This window comes from Acomys russatus, chromosome 26, assembly GCF_903995435.1.
Source record: "Acomys russatus chromosome 26, mAcoRus1.1, whole genome shotgun sequence".
Taxonomy (NCBI): Eukaryota; Metazoa; Chordata; class Mammalia; order Rodentia; family Muridae; genus Acomys; species Acomys russatus.
The window spans coordinates 48,209,924-48,227,298 of record NC_067162.1 but is presented as its reverse complement, the minus strand read 5'-3'; the positions used below and the strand labels follow the sequence as shown (position 1 = coordinate 48,227,298).

The 17,375-nt window shown below is 49.9% G+C and overlaps 1 protein-coding gene across 1 annotated transcript; it reads left to right on the top strand.

Annotated features, from left to right (window-relative positions):
• Window positions 1-898: 898 nt before the first annotated feature.
• Ccsap (centriole, cilia and spindle associated protein) lies at window positions 899-17,315 on the top strand. The gene is made up of 4 exons (XM_051168682.1): window positions 899-1,486; window positions 12,392-12,399; window positions 14,651-14,919; window positions 17,139-17,315. Exons 1-4 carry the CDS (start codon window positions 1,170-1,172, stop codon window positions 17,313-17,315), a joined length of 771 nt encoding a protein of 256 aa, XP_051024639.1. The 5' UTR covers window positions 899-1,169.
• Window positions 17,316-17,375: the final 60 nt, after the last annotated feature.

The following is a 17,375-nucleotide window of genomic DNA, read 5'->3' as shown; positions in this document are numbered from 1 at the left end:
AGTGAGTCCAGGATGGCCAAGCTACACAGAGAACCCTTGTCTCGAAAAAACCAAAAAAAAAAAAAAAAAAAAAAGAGATCCACCTGCCTCTGCCTCTGCTCGCGGTATGCTGGGAATACAGGTGGCAACGGGCTCACAACCTCGGGTTTAATTAGGTTTTTTTTTTTTTACAAAAGTTGGCCTGTAGGTAAGAAAGGGCAAGTGCAGGTTAGACAGCTCACACCTGTTAATTCTAGCACTTGAAAGGCTGAAGCAGGTCTAGGCCAGTCTTGGCTACAGGAGATTTGTTTCAAAAAGGGGAAGGGGCGGGAATTATTAAAATAAGAGAAAAAGTCTTTAAGGCCTGAGTACCCGGGCGTTGTGACCATAGAGGAAGGAAGCAGGACACATGATTTAGACCTGGCCCAGGTGCTGGCTGCTCACTGGCGCAGGTTGCACCTATAAGTGAAGTCTGCTCCCGAGGGCGCCTGTAGAGTGTGGGCGAACGAGCTGGGGGTTCACAGAAGCTCCCCAGGCGCGGGCGGGGGCCCGGCTGGCACGCGGGGAGGTGCAGGCTTCAGGCTGGGGCGGCGCCTTCGCCTCCGGCTGGGCTGCCGTAGGACCGCGGGGCCGCCCGCTCCATCGGCGACATCTTGGAGGAGGACGCGCTTGGGGGAAACGCTGGTCACGCTGTAGCTGCTGAGCCACTATCTCTGCTGACCTCTCGAGCGCGCAGGATCGAAACGCGCAGGAGGTAAGGCGGCTGCTCCTGAAGTCCCTACTCCTTGTCCAGGGAGGGTGCCTGAGGAGCTAGATCCCGCGTTTCGGCGGCACCCTTAGTCCGGGAGTCTCCACCTCCACAGGGTGGGGCCGACCCCAGGTGACCACGCACGAGTGCCTTTCCACCTAGCTTGGTCGGGTCGCCTGGAATCCCTCCTGGAATCTCGCCCCCGCTACTACCTGAACCACTGGGCCGGCCCGGCCCGGGACTCCGCCCCCGCCAGGACTCCGCCCCTCTCCCAGAAACAACCCGTCACAGACCCGCCCCCTCTCCGCCCCTCCTTACCCCAGCCTCCGCCCTCCGGTCCGGGCGGGGCTCCGGGTTTGAACCGCGCGGCGGGCCTGGCCTCCGAGTCGGGTCGGGCCCATAGGCGGCAGCGCGGAGCAGACAGTCGGCGGCGCGCGGCATCATGTCCCCAGGCAGCGGGGTGAAGAGCGAGTACATGAAGCGCTACCGGGAGCCGCGCTGGGACGAATACGCGCCGTGCTACCGCGAGCTGCTGCGCTACCGGTTGGGCCGCCGGCTGTTGGAGCAGGCGCACGCGCCCTGGCTCTGGGACGCCTGGGGTCCGGATAGCCCCTCGGACAGCTCGGCCTCACCCAGTCCGGCGCCCAAGGGCGCGTCAGGGGAGCCCTCGGCATCCTCTGCGCGGGAGGAGGAGCAGCGGGTGGGGGAGCGCGGCGCGGAGCTGCGGGACGCGGAGGAGCAGAACGCGGTGCAACCAGGGTACGGGCACGGCGGGTCGCTGGGACGACCGAGCTGCGCGGTTCTAGCTTCTCTGGGCAGGCGCTTCCTGTTTTGGTTTGGTTTGGTTGGGGCTGATAGAATCCGCTTGCTGAACTAAGCGGGGGAGGTGCGGGCCGCGTCTCCGCCTTCTCACCCCGGATTTTCCTAATTTGGGGACTCTTAACGGAGCCCTTTATGACCTCCAAGTGCCACCTTCTCCCCTTCCTTGGTCTCAGCCAGTGCCCGGCTCAGTGAGTCCTCGATCCACCAGATTTGGGGAGGGGGGGCTGTTTCCGCGCATCCCTCTCATTCAAAAGATGACCCACGAAGTTAAGAACACCTGAGCTGTCATAATGAGGTCATAGCTGTCTATGTGGATTCCTCGGCTTGGTCGATCTGTCTCTGAAGACCGATGTGCCTGTATCTTGGACGAACTGTGAGCCGCTCTTCCCCGCTGTTGTGGAGTGGGGCTGTCCTCAGAAAGGCCTGGAGGGTGCCTATCTGGGCTCGGGCCGAGCTTCAGCACAACTGGAGAGCCTATGAGAGTCTAGTGATAAAAATTACTCAGTCACTGGTCTAGGAATATTTATTTTCTCAACTGACCTTCAAATAGCCATACGATGGGGCCTTTGTTTTTAATCTCAGTTTTGTAAACAAAAGACTTGGGAGCTCGGGATCCGTGGTCGGACTCTGAAAGGGTCCGTTTGGTTGCTTTGCTCTTGGGTACTGTTTGGCTATCCTCAGTTCCTGCGTGGCTGGGCTGCCTCTTCGTCATCGGGTCGTTTGTGACGTTTACCGTGGCTTCAGTGATGTGGTTAGAAATTAGAGTGGCAGAAGGTAGCTGGGGGCTAGGAGCCTGCCTCCCAGTTATTACGATGCAAACAGCCCTTGCTAACGAGGAGGTTTACTTTATTGTGACGAAGAACGGGCTCTCCTTCCTCCCCCCACCCCACCCCCGCCGTGGTTTGACTAGTTACCTGCTCTCAGTGTGTGCTATATGAAAGCTGTTGACAACCCTTTAGTGTGCTTGGAGCCCCGAGTTCGTGATTACTTGGGTTTCCATGGAGATACTGAGCCCTCCCCCAAAGATTCGCGAAATCCCTGCTAAATTTTTTGGTGTGTAGGCATTAGGGAAAATAGATGTGCCTTGCTTTCCGGCTTCTTGTCCGTTACCAGCTTTTTTTGCACGGTTCCTGTGCGCAGCGTCAATATGAAAAGTGTTCCTGGTGGCTCTTTATATAGTAGACTGGTGAGCCACCGGTTTGCATCGCTCTGAAATGCATTTGCCTTGCTTTTACTGCAAGTCAACCCCCACCCCCACTCCCACCCTCGCCACACACACACACACACACACACACACACACACACACACACACACACACACACACACACACAGTTTCTGTCTGTAGACTTGGTCGTTCTGGAACTCTGTAGACCAGGCTGGCCCTGAACTCAGATCCACTTGCCTCTGCCTGCTGAGTGCTGGGATTAAAGGTGTGCGCTATCCCCGCCCAGCTGCAAGGATTTTTACATAAAGAATCTTGTAGCTTCAGGAAACTTATTACAAAAACTTAATTACAAGCAGGTGCCTACTTGGCAGGTGAGCCCACTTCCAGCTCCTCTATTTTTCCCCTCATGTGTCTTTTTGTGGTACTGACTGATGACTGAATTCAGGACCTTGGGTGTCCTAAGCAAATGCTCTACCACAGAACTGCACTCCCACCTCCCTTTGTATCTTTTGTTGTGAAACAGGGTTTCACTAAGCCACACTGGCCTCGAACTTCTGTAGCTCAGGCTGGCCCCAGATGGATGATTGTTCTCCTGAAAGGGTAGCTGGTAGCTGGTATTATAGGCCTGTGCTACCAAGCCCAGCCACTTTTTAATTTGTGTTCTTATTTTGGGACCAGGTCTTACTGTGTTGCCCAGGTTGGCCTCAAACTCCTGAGTTTAAGCCATTCTCCCGCCCCAGTGTCCTGAGTAGCTCAGCCCACAGGTGCGCACCATCACTTCTGGGGAGCATTTACTTCTGTATACTTTTATTGACACTAATTGGTAACCTCCCACCCCACCCCCCACCCCCATTTTTACCTTGGCTCGTCACTTTATTTCGACTCTCCTATTGCACACATGCTTGTTTCCACACGTTCTTTTTGTTTGTTAATTTCCCCAGACAGGGTTTCTCTGTGTAGCCCTGGCTCTCCTGGACTCACTTTGTAGACCAGGCTGGCCTCGAACTCACAGCGATCCTCCTGCCTCTGCCTCCCAAGTGCTGGGATTAAAGGCGTGTGCCACTGTGCCCGGCCCACCACACATCTTTTTAGCCACTGTAGTCTCTGTGATATTGGGCCCACAGAAATGGATGGGGGCTCAAAGTTTTGACCTACTTCGCTTCTCTGGGCCCTTTTCCTCCCTCACACAATGTTGCCAGTTCGTCATCACACTCGCCTTAACTCATCCCTTGGGGCTACTGACCTACTTCTGTCTGGTCTGCCTGCAGCCTTTGTGGCAGGCTTGGCCTGCACTTGTCATCTAGAGAGGGTACTTGGCATTGTGTCAGGCACTTCCAGCTTCCGCCTCACAGGTGGGAGTCACTGTCATGTTTTGACTTACCCCCTCATTGGTAGAGGTCATCTACCAGCTTAAGAAAGGATAGGTGGAAAGTTGAATTTCTGAGGGGAAAAAAAAAACTCATAATTTTTGAGTTTGTGATGATGGCTCATTGTTTCTAAAACATCTGGACCAAGCGTGGTGGCACATGCCTGTAATCCCAGCACTTGGGAGGCAGAGGCAGGCAGATCACTGTGAGTTCAAGGCCAGCCTGGTTTACAAAGTGAGTCCAGGACAGCCAAGGCTACACCGAGAAACCTTGTCTCAAAAAACAAACAAACAAAAAACCAAAAAAACCCAAACCATCTGGAGACATTCTTGACCTATACCAGTAAGTGCCTCCAGGGGCTGTTAGACTCCTTTGTTTGTCCTGACTCTTGGGAGTTGATATAGGTCACCTGCAAATCCCCAAACCAAACTCTCTTAATTTTTTTCCTTTATTTTTTATGTGTGTGGGTTTTTCCTTTTATGTCTGTGCACCGTGTGCATGCAGTACCCTGGAGGCCAGAAGATGGTGTTACCCCCTGGCACTGAAGGTTGTGAGCCTCCACGTGGGTGCTGAGAATAGAACCTGGGTCCTCTGGGAGAGCAGCCAGTGCTCTTAACCATTGGACTCTCTCTAGCCCCCAAACTCTTTTCAATTCTGGGGCATCTTCTTGACTTATTTCATTAGTTTCACCTTTTTTCGGGGGAGGAGTGTGAGTTAGTTTTATGGTGCGAGGATTGGAACTCAAGACTTTGTATATTACTAGGAAAGCACTGTGCAACTGAGCCTCTGGTCTTTTTTTTTTTTTTTTTTTTTGGGTTTTTCGAGACAGGGTTTCTCTGTGTAGCCTTGGCCATCCTGGACTCACTTTGTAGATCAGGCTGGCCTCGAACTCACAGCGATCCGCCTGCCTCTGCCTCCCGATATTCTTTTTTTTTTTTTTTAAGTAAATAAAAATCATACATATTTTATAGTTCACCTTGTGATGTTTCCACAGTTGTCTATAGTGTGTAATGCTGAAAACAAGTTAAGCACGTGTGTCCTCTCAAACACTTGGAAGGTCAGTTGATAACAGAGTGATTGTTTCCGTACATGAAGCCCTGGGTTCAGTCTCCAGAACAAGCAGACATGGTGGTGCGTGCTTGTAATTCCAGCACACTTAAGTTGAGCTAGAGGCTCAGAAGAGAGCTCCAGGTGTGCCTGGGCACATAAGAACTTGTTTCTAAGGGGAAAAAAAGTATCCAGTTTATTGTTTGTGTAATTGACCCCCCTGTTTTGCAGACAGTTTTCCTATGTAACCCAGCCTGGTTTAAACTCTGAATCCTCCAGTGGGGGGCACGATCCATGCTTCCAGAAAGTATTAGGCTCTTGCCTGGGTACACTGTATCTTTTCTTGTAAAAGACATTATTAGAGGGTTTTGTTTCTCTTTGCGTATTTAACAGAGTATATCTAACCCCCCCTTCTTTCTTTTTGTTTCTTTTTGTTTCTAATTCTGTATCGCTCCCTGGAAGCTTTTTTTTTCCAAACACGTGAGGTCTGTAGGCTGCTCTCTCTTGAGAGATGGTGGGGCAGAGTTCTCTAAGTCCTACCTGCCGTGTTGGAGGTGGGAGTGCTTGGTGAGTAGGAACTTGGCCCTTTTCTAGCCATCCTGCTTTGAAAAACGCTGAAGACGGCCTCCAGACTTGTTTTTCGAGACAGGGTTTCTCTGTGTAGCTTGGCTGTGCTGGACTCGCTTTGTCGACCAGGCTGGCCTCGAACTCACCGCCTCCAGACTTGTTTTTGTGACACTGGGGATCTAACACAGGGCTGCTGTGTGTCCCCACTGGCCTCCAGATGTTAAAATGCCAGGCTGCCAGCCTGTTGCTTGTTCTGTAGTCACTCTTCTCAGCTACAGTGTACTTTTGGTAAGGTTTACCTTTGCCTTGTTTTATACAACGTGTTCTCTGCCCGTCACCTACTCATGCCTGCTCCTCCCTCCTCCTGCCTCTCGTCGCTCAGCATTTTCTCCTGGTCGGCAGAACCTTTCAGAAGATTCTTTTGTTTCTAGGTGTTATCAAATCCAGTGGTATGCCTCTCTGTCTTTGGTCATTCCCTGTATTGCACTTTCTGAGTATGAATGCTTCTTGTAGTTGAAGGTTTCCTAATACCATTTAAAACCATTTCCCCTGTTTCACCTTTCACTATCTTTTTCTTCGCTCCCTTCCTCTTATTGAATTCCCCTTCCCTGCTTCTTTGAGACAGGGTTTACATTATGGCCCAGACTGATTTCACACTATAGAAATTTTCCTGCCTCAGGTTTCTGAGCACTAGTGTTATAGACCTGTCGTATCATGCCCAGATTGTTTTCTTTCTTTGTTGGCTGATAAGCCTCTTGAACCCAACTATTTTTGTTTTTTGGGGTTTTTTTTTGGTTTTTTTTTGTTTTGTTTTTTTTTTTTGAGACAGGGTTTCTCTGTGTAGCCTTGGCTGTCCTGGACTCACTCTGTAGACCAGGCTGGCCTTGAACTCACAGTGGTCTGCCAGCCTCTGCCTCCCAAGTGCTGGGATTACAGGCATGTGCCACCATTCCCCGGCTTGAACCAAACTATTAACATTTGAAAATTAAGAATTTTGGGCCTGGAGAGATGGCCCAGAGGTTAAGAGCACTGTCTGTTCTTCCAGAGGTCCTGAGTTCAATACCCAGCAACCACATGGTGACTCACAACCATCTGTAATATGATCTGATGCCCTCTTCTGGTCTGCAGGTGTGCGTGCAGGCAGAGCACTGTATATGTAATAAATAAATAAATAAATAATTTTTAAAATTAGGAATTTTATTTTATTGCCGGGAGTAGTGGTCCAAGCCTTTAATTCCAGCACTCAGGAGGCAAAGGCAGGTGGACCTCTGTGAGTTCCATGTTAGCCTGCTGTGCATAGTGAGTTCCAAGATAGCCAGAGCTGCATAGTAAAGACCTCATCGTTAGACAAAAAATTGATATTTATTTTTTGTATATGAGTGTTTTACCTGCATGGATATGGTCTCCAGAGAGACCAGAAGAGGTGACCAGATCTCCTGGGACCGGAGTTAGGGACAGCTGTGGGCCACCATATGGCTTCTGGGAGTGGAACCTCTCCGTTCTTCCACTTTAACCTGGTTACCTGGTTACGGGCGTGAAATACTGCATCCATCTCTGTCTTGTTTGTTAAAATATGTACCCGTGGGCTGGGGAGATGGCTCAGTGGGTAAAGGCGCTTGCCACCAAGTCTCATAACCTGACTTTGCCCCCTGGGTCCCACTTGGTGGAAGGAGCCAATTCCTGCAAGTTGTGCTCTAACCTCTACAGGTGTACGTGTGCCCAGACACACACACACACACACACACACACACACACAAACACACGCGCGCGCGCGCGCGCGCGCGTCATGGGGGAGGACCTATCTGCTTATATTTAAGGACAAGGCCTGAAAGTGCTTTCAGGGACCCCGATGAGAGGCCTCGGGGTTGTTTATTGGCTGTGTAAGAGAAAGCCACAGGTGTTTCTCTGCCGCATTTAAAGCTTACCCTCTGGGAGTCTCCTGTGTGCCTGTCCCAGATGGTGCCTCCAATCTTGCCCCAGGGGAACCAGCCAGTCTGCCACTTAGAGGCCTGGAGGAAAGCTGTAGGGGAGGGCTGTCTGTGTGCCTCCCGTCCTGGCTTCTGCTGTGCTGGGGTCTGGGACCCCTCTGCTTCTCCATCCTGCCAGTGTCCTGGCATTCAGAGAGGAGAGGAGTGGGTACTTTGAGTAGACTTTGAAAGAAAGAGGCTGGGTGGTGGGTGGTGTTGCACGGCTTTAATCCCAGCACTCGGGAGGCAGGTGGATTTTTGTGAGTTCGAAGCCAGCCTGGTCTACATTGTGAGTTCCTGGACAATGAGAGAGAGAGAGAGAGAGAGAGAGAGAGAGAGAGAGAGAGAGAGAGAGAGAGAAAATGAGAGGATTATCCATTGCTGCAAAACAAGACTCAGTCCAAACCTAACCACTCCTGAAGTGTTGTAGCCTGTGCTGGGCTAGACACGAGCCCTTTCCAAGGCTGGCACACCTTGTCTGTTAAGTATATCCTTGACCTCTGCTGAGAGGTCAGCCAAGCTGTTGTTCAATCAACACTTGCAAGTCTTCCTCCTGTGCTGGGCCCTCCTCTCACCCTGCAGATGGTCTCTAGGACAGCACACAATAAAACAGCTTGATGGAGAGTCCTGCCTTTCCAGTTTCTCTGTGGATCAGACAGTACCTTTCCCTCTTAACCTTGCCTTCCTTACAAGTTACGGAAGTCTCCTCAAGGCTGGAGTTGGGAGTGCCCTAATCTGGTTATCAGTGGAGATGTGTGCATTGCTTTTCAGAAGGATGTGGGATCGGGGCTGGCTGGTGCTGGGCCTTTGGAAAGAAAGCCCACTGCCCTGGTCCTGTGAGAACTCTGTGCCATGTGGACCCTTTCTGGGCCCACAGCGATTGCCCTGGGCCTCCCTGCAGGCAGTGGGCCTCCTCTGACTGATCTAAGTCTGTGTCACTCTTGAATCTGCTTCTCTCAATGTTTTCGTGAACCTTCTGTGTGATCCTGTTGCTTCCCCTGTCCTTTGTCTTTTGGTCTTTACTAAGTGGGACTTTGGAGAGGAAGAGGTCTAAGCGCATGTTCGCAGTGTTCATTTAAACAGAACGTCCTGCCTTATTATTTGCTTAGGTGCATATGTACATGTGTGTGAATATGCACATGTGCATGCAGATGCCTTTGAAGGACATAAATTTCATGAAGCTGGAATTATGTACTTTACAATTTTTACTATTATTGTGTCAGGACACATGTGGAGGTCAGTGAATAGTTTTTTGGGGGGGCGGTTGTTTGTTTGTTTGTTTGTTTGTTTTTAATGTATACAGCATTCTGCCTGCACACCAGAAGAAAGCACCAAATCTCATTATAGATGGTTGTAATCCACAATGTGGTTGCTGGGAATTGAACTCATGACCTTTGGAAGAGCAGTCAGTGCTCTTAACCTCTGAGCCATCTCTCCAGCCCCCAGAAGCTGGAATTATGAAGCTGAGCTACCTAAGTTCCCTGCACTAGCTGCCATTTCTCCAGCCTCTGCTCTCTCTCCCTCTCCTCTCTCTCCCTCTCCTCTCTCTCCTTCTCTCTCTCCCTCTCCTCTCTCTCTCCCTCCATTCATTCACTCACTATTCATTGATTTACTTGTTTATGTAGAATTAGGGTTTCCCTATGTAGCCCTAGCTAGCCTAGGAACTCTGTAGACCAGGCTAGCCTTGAGCTCACAGAGATCCAGCTGCCTCTGGGTGCTAGGATAAAAGATGTGCACCACACCAATACCTGGCCTATTACTTTCTTGTTTAGGTTGGACAGAAATTTGTGAATCTGTTTAGTTTTTTGTTTTGTTTTGTTTTGTTTAACTAACTTTTGTCTATTAGGTTAGGTTGTTTTTTTTCTTTTGTACCCAAAGAACTTTTATCTATGTGGATTCTTTTCTTAGGGGTCTCACTGTGTACCTCTGGATAGCTTGGAGCTCACTGCATAGCTGGGAGCTCACTGCATAGCTGGCCGCAAACACAACAGAGATCCTCCCGCCACTGCCTCCTGAGCGCTTGGATTGAAGGAGTGCACCACAACACCCAGCTCTGTTTTTCTTGTTTCCTTTTTTGTTTTGGGCTTTTTGAGACACAGTCTCACTATGTAGCCCTTGGCTGCCCTGGAACTCAATAGACCAGGCTGGCCTTGAACTCAGAGGGATCCCCCTGCCTCTGCCCCTAAGTGCAGGAATTAAAACCACTATGCTCTGATTTTGTGGTGTGTGTGTGTGTGTGTGTGTGTGTGTGTGTGTGTGTGTGTGTGTGTGTTCCTGAGATAGGGTTTCTCTGTGTAACCTTGGCTGTCCTGGTCTCGAACTCAGAGATACGCCTGCGTCTGCTTCTCTAGTGCTGGGATTAAAGATGTGGGTCACGACTGCTGCCTTTAATCCCAGCACTTGGGAGGCAGAGACATGTAAAGCTCTATGAGTTTGAGGCCAGCATGGTCTACAAAGTAAATCCAGGACAGCCAGGGATCTGTTAAACAGAGAAACCCTGTCTCGGAAAATCAAAAAAAAAAAAAAAAAAAAAAAAAAAAAAAAAGAGGCAGAGGGAGAAGATCTTACTACTCAGCCCAGGATGACTTTGATTTGGAGGTCCTCCATGGACCTCCCCCTGGGGTTACAGGCACCTGCTCCCTCATAACCCACATTGACCTCAGAGTTAGTATACAGCTGAGATGACCTTGAACTCCATTGCTCACACATCTCCCAAGTGTGATTACAGTGGAAACTTTAACTTGTGGTAAAATAGAATACAAAGTTTACCTTTTTTTTTTTTTTTTTTAAAGTATATGTGCTGCCAAAGCGAGCACCAAAGTTTACCATTTTAACCTTCTTAAAATACGCAGTTCCTGGTGCTAAGTACACCATGTGTTTTACAACCGTATGTTTTGTTTTTAACTCATGACTGTTTAAATATGGTTTCTCTCTGTCTGTTTCATTGTCTCTGTGTGCCTCCCTCCCTCCCTCCCTCCCTCCCTCCCTCTCTCTCTCTCTCTCTCTCTCTCTCTGTGTGTGTGTGTTTAGACCAGAGGAGGATGTCAGGTGTCCTGCTTTCGCACTGTCTGCCTTCTTCCTTTGAGTCAGGCTCTCCCACTGAACTTGGAGCTAGGCTGGCACCCTTTGAGCTGCGGTGACCTTTTCTACACCAGATGCTCAGCGCTGGGGTCACCAGTGCACAGTGTTTCACCTGACCCTTTCACGTGTGCTGGGGTTTGAACTCAGGGCCTCAGGCTTACACATCAAGCACTCTTACCCACTGAACCATTTCAGTCCCTGGGTGTGTTTTTAAATTTCAAAAATGGGATTTCTTGTTGTTGCTGTTTTGAGACTGGCCTTTACTCTGTAAACATGTGTTGAAATAGGATTTTTAAAGCATACACTTACATGTAATTATCATGCACCTAGAAGTCAATCTGTAGACCAGACTGATCTCAAATTTACAGTAGGCTCCTTGTCTCAGCCTGCCTCGTGCTGGGGTTCCAAGTGTTAGCGACCACATTGAGCTAAAAAATGAAAGAGATTTGGAAGTTAAATTTAATACATGTAGCTGCATTTCCCGAATGGTTGAGAATACGTTCTGTGTAATTTCAGTTTATGTAAGTCCAGTTCTGTAAGCGTGTGAAGATTCCCTTTAATGGCTTCGCCTGTGGAAAGCTTGTCTGCGTTCCACGTCTACTTGATGGGAGTGCACCATCTCTACCCACCGGGTCTGACCCGCTCTTCCCCTTCAACCAGACTCCTCAGAACAGCTCCGTGGGAGGAGATGCATTTTCTGTAGTATCTACTGGGGTGTTACCGACTGGCTGACCTGTGACATGCCTAACAGAGGAGCACAACCATCTAATTTTCTTTACTTTTAGTTTACTTGAAGTTATTTGTAATAGCCACAGGTGGCTGCAGGCTACTGTCTTGGGCAGCTCCATTCTGGAGACTGGATTTAGTTTAATTTGGCTGTTTTCTTGCTTGGTGAGAGAAGCATCTTCCCTTCATCCTGTGGGAAATGCTGTTTTTGTTTGCCTGAAAATACCCTTATTTTGAGCATTATCCTCTCAAATAGGATCTGAGAAGCATATACTTATATCTAATTACCATGTGGCAGGCATGATTCGGAGAGTTTTATAAATATTGAAATTACAGTGATACGTTCTAGCTCTTTTCTTCTGCTCTGCCCATCTTTTGTCTGGTGCTGAGAATAATTTTCAAGTATTATCTTTTTTCCTTAAGCATAGAGTGTGAGCACCATTATTTCCACAGTCTGTAGATGATCATTTAAGTATCTTAAGTCTGTTGTTCCAGTGGGCTGTCTCAGCATTGGTATCTTTCCTGGGGTGCTGGGCTATGTGACACTGTAGTAATTGTGGGTGAAAATAATTTGTTGGAGTCATTTGGACCCTGGGGTCCTGCATAGGTCCTGTGGGGAGTGACTTTTGTAGTGTTTTGGGCCCTGTGGTAAGGAGGGTTGATCAGCTGCTCAGTAGAGCTATCTCCACTGCTCTGCCACTTTGCTGCATCCCTGACCCTCATGTCCCCTCCTGCCCCCACCCCCCCCCCCCAAGAGCCTCTTGGGTCTTTCTCAGCCGGATCATTAAATAAGTGTCCCAGGGATTGGAGTGTACCCTTTTGGCCTCCTGCTCCACGTTTCTTCTGGGCGGTGCCCTGCACTCAGACTGGGTCCCCAGCGCAGTCTCCTCTCTTAAGGTGCCTGTGGATGTCTACTGTCAGCCTGCCTGGTGGTTCCCTCCTGTGGGGGTCCTTCCTTCATGCCTGGGATACCTTGGGTCCACGGATAGGAAGGCCATCCACTTAGAGCATCTGTGGAGACCAATCAGGTTCTCCTGCCCTGCCCGCCCACCCTCTCCCACCCCCTCCACCCCCAGTGCCAGCATGGTACCAGTGTGCCTGTTTACACTGGTTCGCTGTCAGCTTTTCCTGGCAGGCGCTGGGCCCTATTCTCTCATCCAACCCATCTGCAAATATAGAGAGGACCACGCTATTTCTAAGCTTGGAATCCATAACACCCCCATGATTTCTAAGGTACCATCACCCCACCTCCAAGCCAAGCTTGGCACAGAAAGAAAGGCTTTATTTCCCTGTGCCATCTACTCCCAGCCCATAGCTGTAGACACTGCGTGCGCATGTGTCCTTAGAACTGTTTATTATTCCCTCTTCCCTTCAGTGGCTGTTCCTTCTCTGGGTCACTGCCTGGTCAGCATCAGCTTCCTCCTCACAAAAGGTCTTATTGTCCTCTCTGGGCAGGCTACCCTGGGAGACCTGGAGGAGAGAAGCAGAAGGGACCCACAACTCAGGTCCCTACACAGTTCCTCAGTCTCCATTCCCGATCTACATAGGTCCTGTCCCATATTACTATTTCTCTTCCCCTCACCCTACACTAAGTTAGGAAGGGTCTGCGTGTGACATGCAGAAAAACACTCAGGCTGTGAATAGACTTAAGTAGAACCTGGTGTCCCTCCACCTTGTGAAGTGCCCCTACTGGGATTGCAGCCTAGTACGTAGATGTTAGACCAGGCTTGCTTGTGTCACAGGATGCATAAGATGATCAGGAAAACAAACGGGTTGGCAGAGCTAAGTCAGAGGTAAAGGCTTGCTGCAGTCAGGCATGCCCTGTCAGGATTGCCCACACAGTGCGCATGCTCTCGTAGAGGAATATGATGTCCGGCCAAGGGCGGCAGGGCTCAGGTCTATCCTCTGAGGGGACCCAGCCTTGTAACAGCAGTCTGCGTGGTTCTCAGGAAGAGCCGAGCTCCACATCAGCCGGTGGAGGGGACGCGCAGTTCCTGAGCTGCGGCTGCCTCACGCGGAGCTCATTCCAGGGTGTGTAGGTGGGAAGGAAACAGCCTTGAGTAGGGTTTATGCAGAAAATCACGTCCTGCAAATGTCAAAACCCCAAAAGGTAGGTAAGGGAATCTAAGCCATCCTGGAGTGTTTTTTCCTCATACCTGATGTTCTCCTCAAGTCAGGCAGCCACAGCCACATCCCCCCCACCGGTTCCCTCGGTTTCCCCGGCTCCTGCTGATACCATCCAGGCTCCTCCCTCACACCGCACATGTCAGTTACTCTTCACTTCACTGTGGTTTAGATACCTGGTAAGGAACAACTGAAGGCAGGAGGAGTTGCTCTTGCCTGTGCTTGGAGAGGGTGTGGTCCATCCTGATGAGGGAGGGTATGGCAGCGTGCATGGCACCTAAGGGAGGTTGCTCACTTGTATCTCTGAACCAGGGTATCAGGTCAAAACTGGGATCAAGCTATAACGCACAATACTCATTCTGTGGTGACTCACCTCCTCCATCGAGACTCCATAACCCCCTAAAGCCACGCCCCTAGCTGGGGACCAGGTGTTAAAGCACATGGCTGATGGGGACATTACCTAGCCAAACACAGCACGGTGGCCCCGACCCATGAGGTCACTTCTTCTCACACTGGTGATGTGCTGTAAAGGGTTACACTCGGGAGTGGCTGTGGTGGCCCTCTTCCTGTTGTGAAAAGGGCCCTTAGACCCAGCTGGACAGCCACCTATTTTGGAGGCACAGGTAAGGAGGTTCCCCACAATCAGTGTGCATCAGAAAGGAAACAGAAGGGTGGAATTCCAGGGAGTGACTTAGTGACTTTCAGCAGCTGCCCAGCGGGGACAGCCTCATCAGCCCCCAGAGGAAGCTCACTGGGGCTTGTGGCAGGAGCTCCCAAGGCATCATAGCTGTGATGAGCCCTGAGGATGGCCACCAAGGTTGCTCTGGAATTGTTTTGGCTTTAATGTTGTTGGTTTTTAAACATAAGATAAATGGTTTGTTAGTTATTTTATGAAATTGTTTCCATAGCTTGCTTTAAGTAAAATGTGTAGAGTTGAGCCACAGAAAAACATGTAGCTGGCTTGAAGTTTTTTATTATTTTTCAGTTAAACTAAGTCATTATTTATAAACAGGTTTAAAGTTATTTCTATTTTGTCTCGTCCCCTTTTTTCAAAAGCACCGCCAAAAAAAGACACAGAAGAAAAACCTGACCAACAACCTGGGCCAGGAGAGGCTGACAGGGCATCCGGTGGCCCTGTACCACGGCAGCAGCCTAGTGCCTTGTTTGCCAGAGGAAGTAAGAAAGCAGCCAGAAGCCCTCAAAGACCAACAAGCAAAACAAGAGAGAACAAGCACCCGTTTGCTCTCTATGGCTGGGGAGAGAAGCAGATGGACACAGGCAGCCAGAAGACACATAATGTCTGCGCATCGGCCTCTGCCCACGAGGTGCGCCTTGGAAGGGCGAGTCTGGCCACGGGTGGCCGAAAGGCCTTTCTCTATGGCTGTTGATGCATTGGGCCTTGGGGGGTGGGGTCCTTGGGTGTCGGGGCTCTGGTCCTAGGAAGATGAAGTAGACTTTGGTTGACTGGGGCTACAGCCAGGGCTAAGGGCTGCTGATGGGAAGACCGGGATGTCATTGTGGCTTATGAGTTCTGTGTTCTGGGCCACAGGGAAAGTAAAACAGGTGCTGGAGCTATCCCCTGGAGAGGTCACAGTTCCCTCTGCGTTGATAACCTGGTGTCCTTGACCAAAGGCTTTTTCCTTGGCATGTCTGACTACTTAGCACCCACCGGGGACCTCTGTTTTCCCTTCTGATGAGATTCAGCTTGCTGATTTCCTATTTGTCTGCAATAGTGTGGGTTGTTTGTTTGTTTGTTTGTTTTTTGTTTTGGCTTTTTGAAACAGTATTTCTCTGGGTAGGCTTGCCTGTCCTGGACTCACTATGTAGACCAGGCTGGCCTTGAACTCACAGAGATCAATCTGCCTCTGCTTCCTGAGTGCTGGGATTACAGGCGTGTGCCACTACTGCCAGCTGTTTTTTTTTTTTTTTAATTACTTACTTATTTCTAATTTTATGTACATTAGTGTCACCTGCATGTGTGACTGTGTGAGGGTGTCACATTCTCTAGAGCTGGAGTTACAGACATTGGTGAACTGCCATGTGGGTGCTGGGAATTGAGCCTGGGTCCTCTGGAAGAGCAGCCAGTGCTCTAACCACTGAACCATCTCTCTGTAGCTCCTGCAATAGTGTTTTGTTCCCATGAGCTCCAGTCATCTAGCTCAACCTGGGTTTGTCATTCTGTCAAGACCTGAGACATTTTACACACGGAGACGCTCAGTGGTAGCCATGAAGCAGTAACTGTGTTAGCACCAGCTGAATGCCAGGGGTGCCTTAGGGACGGGCAGGAAGAGAAACGGAAAACTCGGTTTCCCTGTAATGTCAGGCAACTTCCCAGAGCAGATGCTGCTCATGTGACGTGAGACAAGGGAGTACTTGCGAACAGAGGGTTCTGACGAGTGAGTCTCTGGGACAATTTAACAACGTATATCTGTCATGGGGTAAAATCCCCTGACACTTATTTTTTATTATTATATATATATACTTTTGAGACGGGATCTCACGTATCCCAAACTGGCCTGAACTCACTATGTAGCCAAGGATGACCTTGAACTTCTGATCCTCCTACCAGACGCTAGGATTACAGGCTTGTGTGCCTGCACCTGGCCTCCCTCCCCACTTTTTAGTGCAGGGTTTTAAGTACTACAGACAAGTAACAAGACCCTTTTGCCTGCTTAATGTGGGGGAGTTCCCACGGTTTCCCAGCGCTTGCTGTGGTGGCGTACCTATAATCTGAGTGCTTGGGAGGCAGAGACAGGACGGTTCCTGGAGGTTTATATCCAGTCTGATCTATGTACTGAGTTCTGGGCCAGACAGAGCCTCATAGCAAGGTCCTGTCCAATAACAAACAAACAAACAAACCCTAAAGTCAGCTGTTCTCCCAGGCTAGTCCTAGACTGGATGCAAGTTAGCAGCTCACCATTTCTATCTAAACGTTTATTTTTAAAAATATATTTACTATTTTTGGTTATGTGTGTGTGTGGGTCTGTGTATGTGAGCGCTGCTGCCCTTGAAGGCTCAGATGCATCTGATCGCCGTGGAGCTAGAGTTACGGATGGGTGTGAGCCGCCGGCTTTGGTTCTGGGAATTGAGCTCAGTTCCTTTGTAAGAGTCCTTGTTCTTACCTCTGAGCCCTCTCCCCAGCCCTAAAATGTAATTTTCTGCTGCTCAGCTTTGCCATCCTTGTAACGGGATGAAATGTAGCGACAGGGTAACTTACTCTGTGAAGCGTTGATGCCATAGACTGGCAGGGCTGGGCTCCTTGTTTCAGGGAATCAGATGAGTAACATTAAGACGGGGTCTCGTGAGCCCAGGCTAGCCCTGAGCTTTCTGTGTAGCCAAGGATGGCTTTGAACATATGGCCCTCTTGCTTCTACCACCCAAGTGCTGGGGTACCAGGAATGTACCACCGTGCCTGGGGACAGAGCCCAGGGCTTCGTGTGTGCTAAACAGCATTGAGCCATAGCCCCACACTTTTGGTTAGATATTCTTAAAAATCGGCCCTAACGCACTTAGGCCACTACCTTTATGTTTGAACTTTCTTTAGATTCATGAATCAGCACTTCGAGCCAAGAACAGAAGGCAGGTGGAGAAAAGGAAACTGGCTGCCCAGAGGCAGCGGGCTCACTCGGTGGATGTGGAAAAGAACCTGAGGGTGAAGCCGTCTTCCGCAGAGAGCCCGTGGATGACTGAATACATGCGGTGCTACTCAGCAAGGGCCTAGACGCTGGGCCGCCTCTTCCCAAGTGTTTACGCAAGGAAAGCGGAACAAAAACTGTCCAGT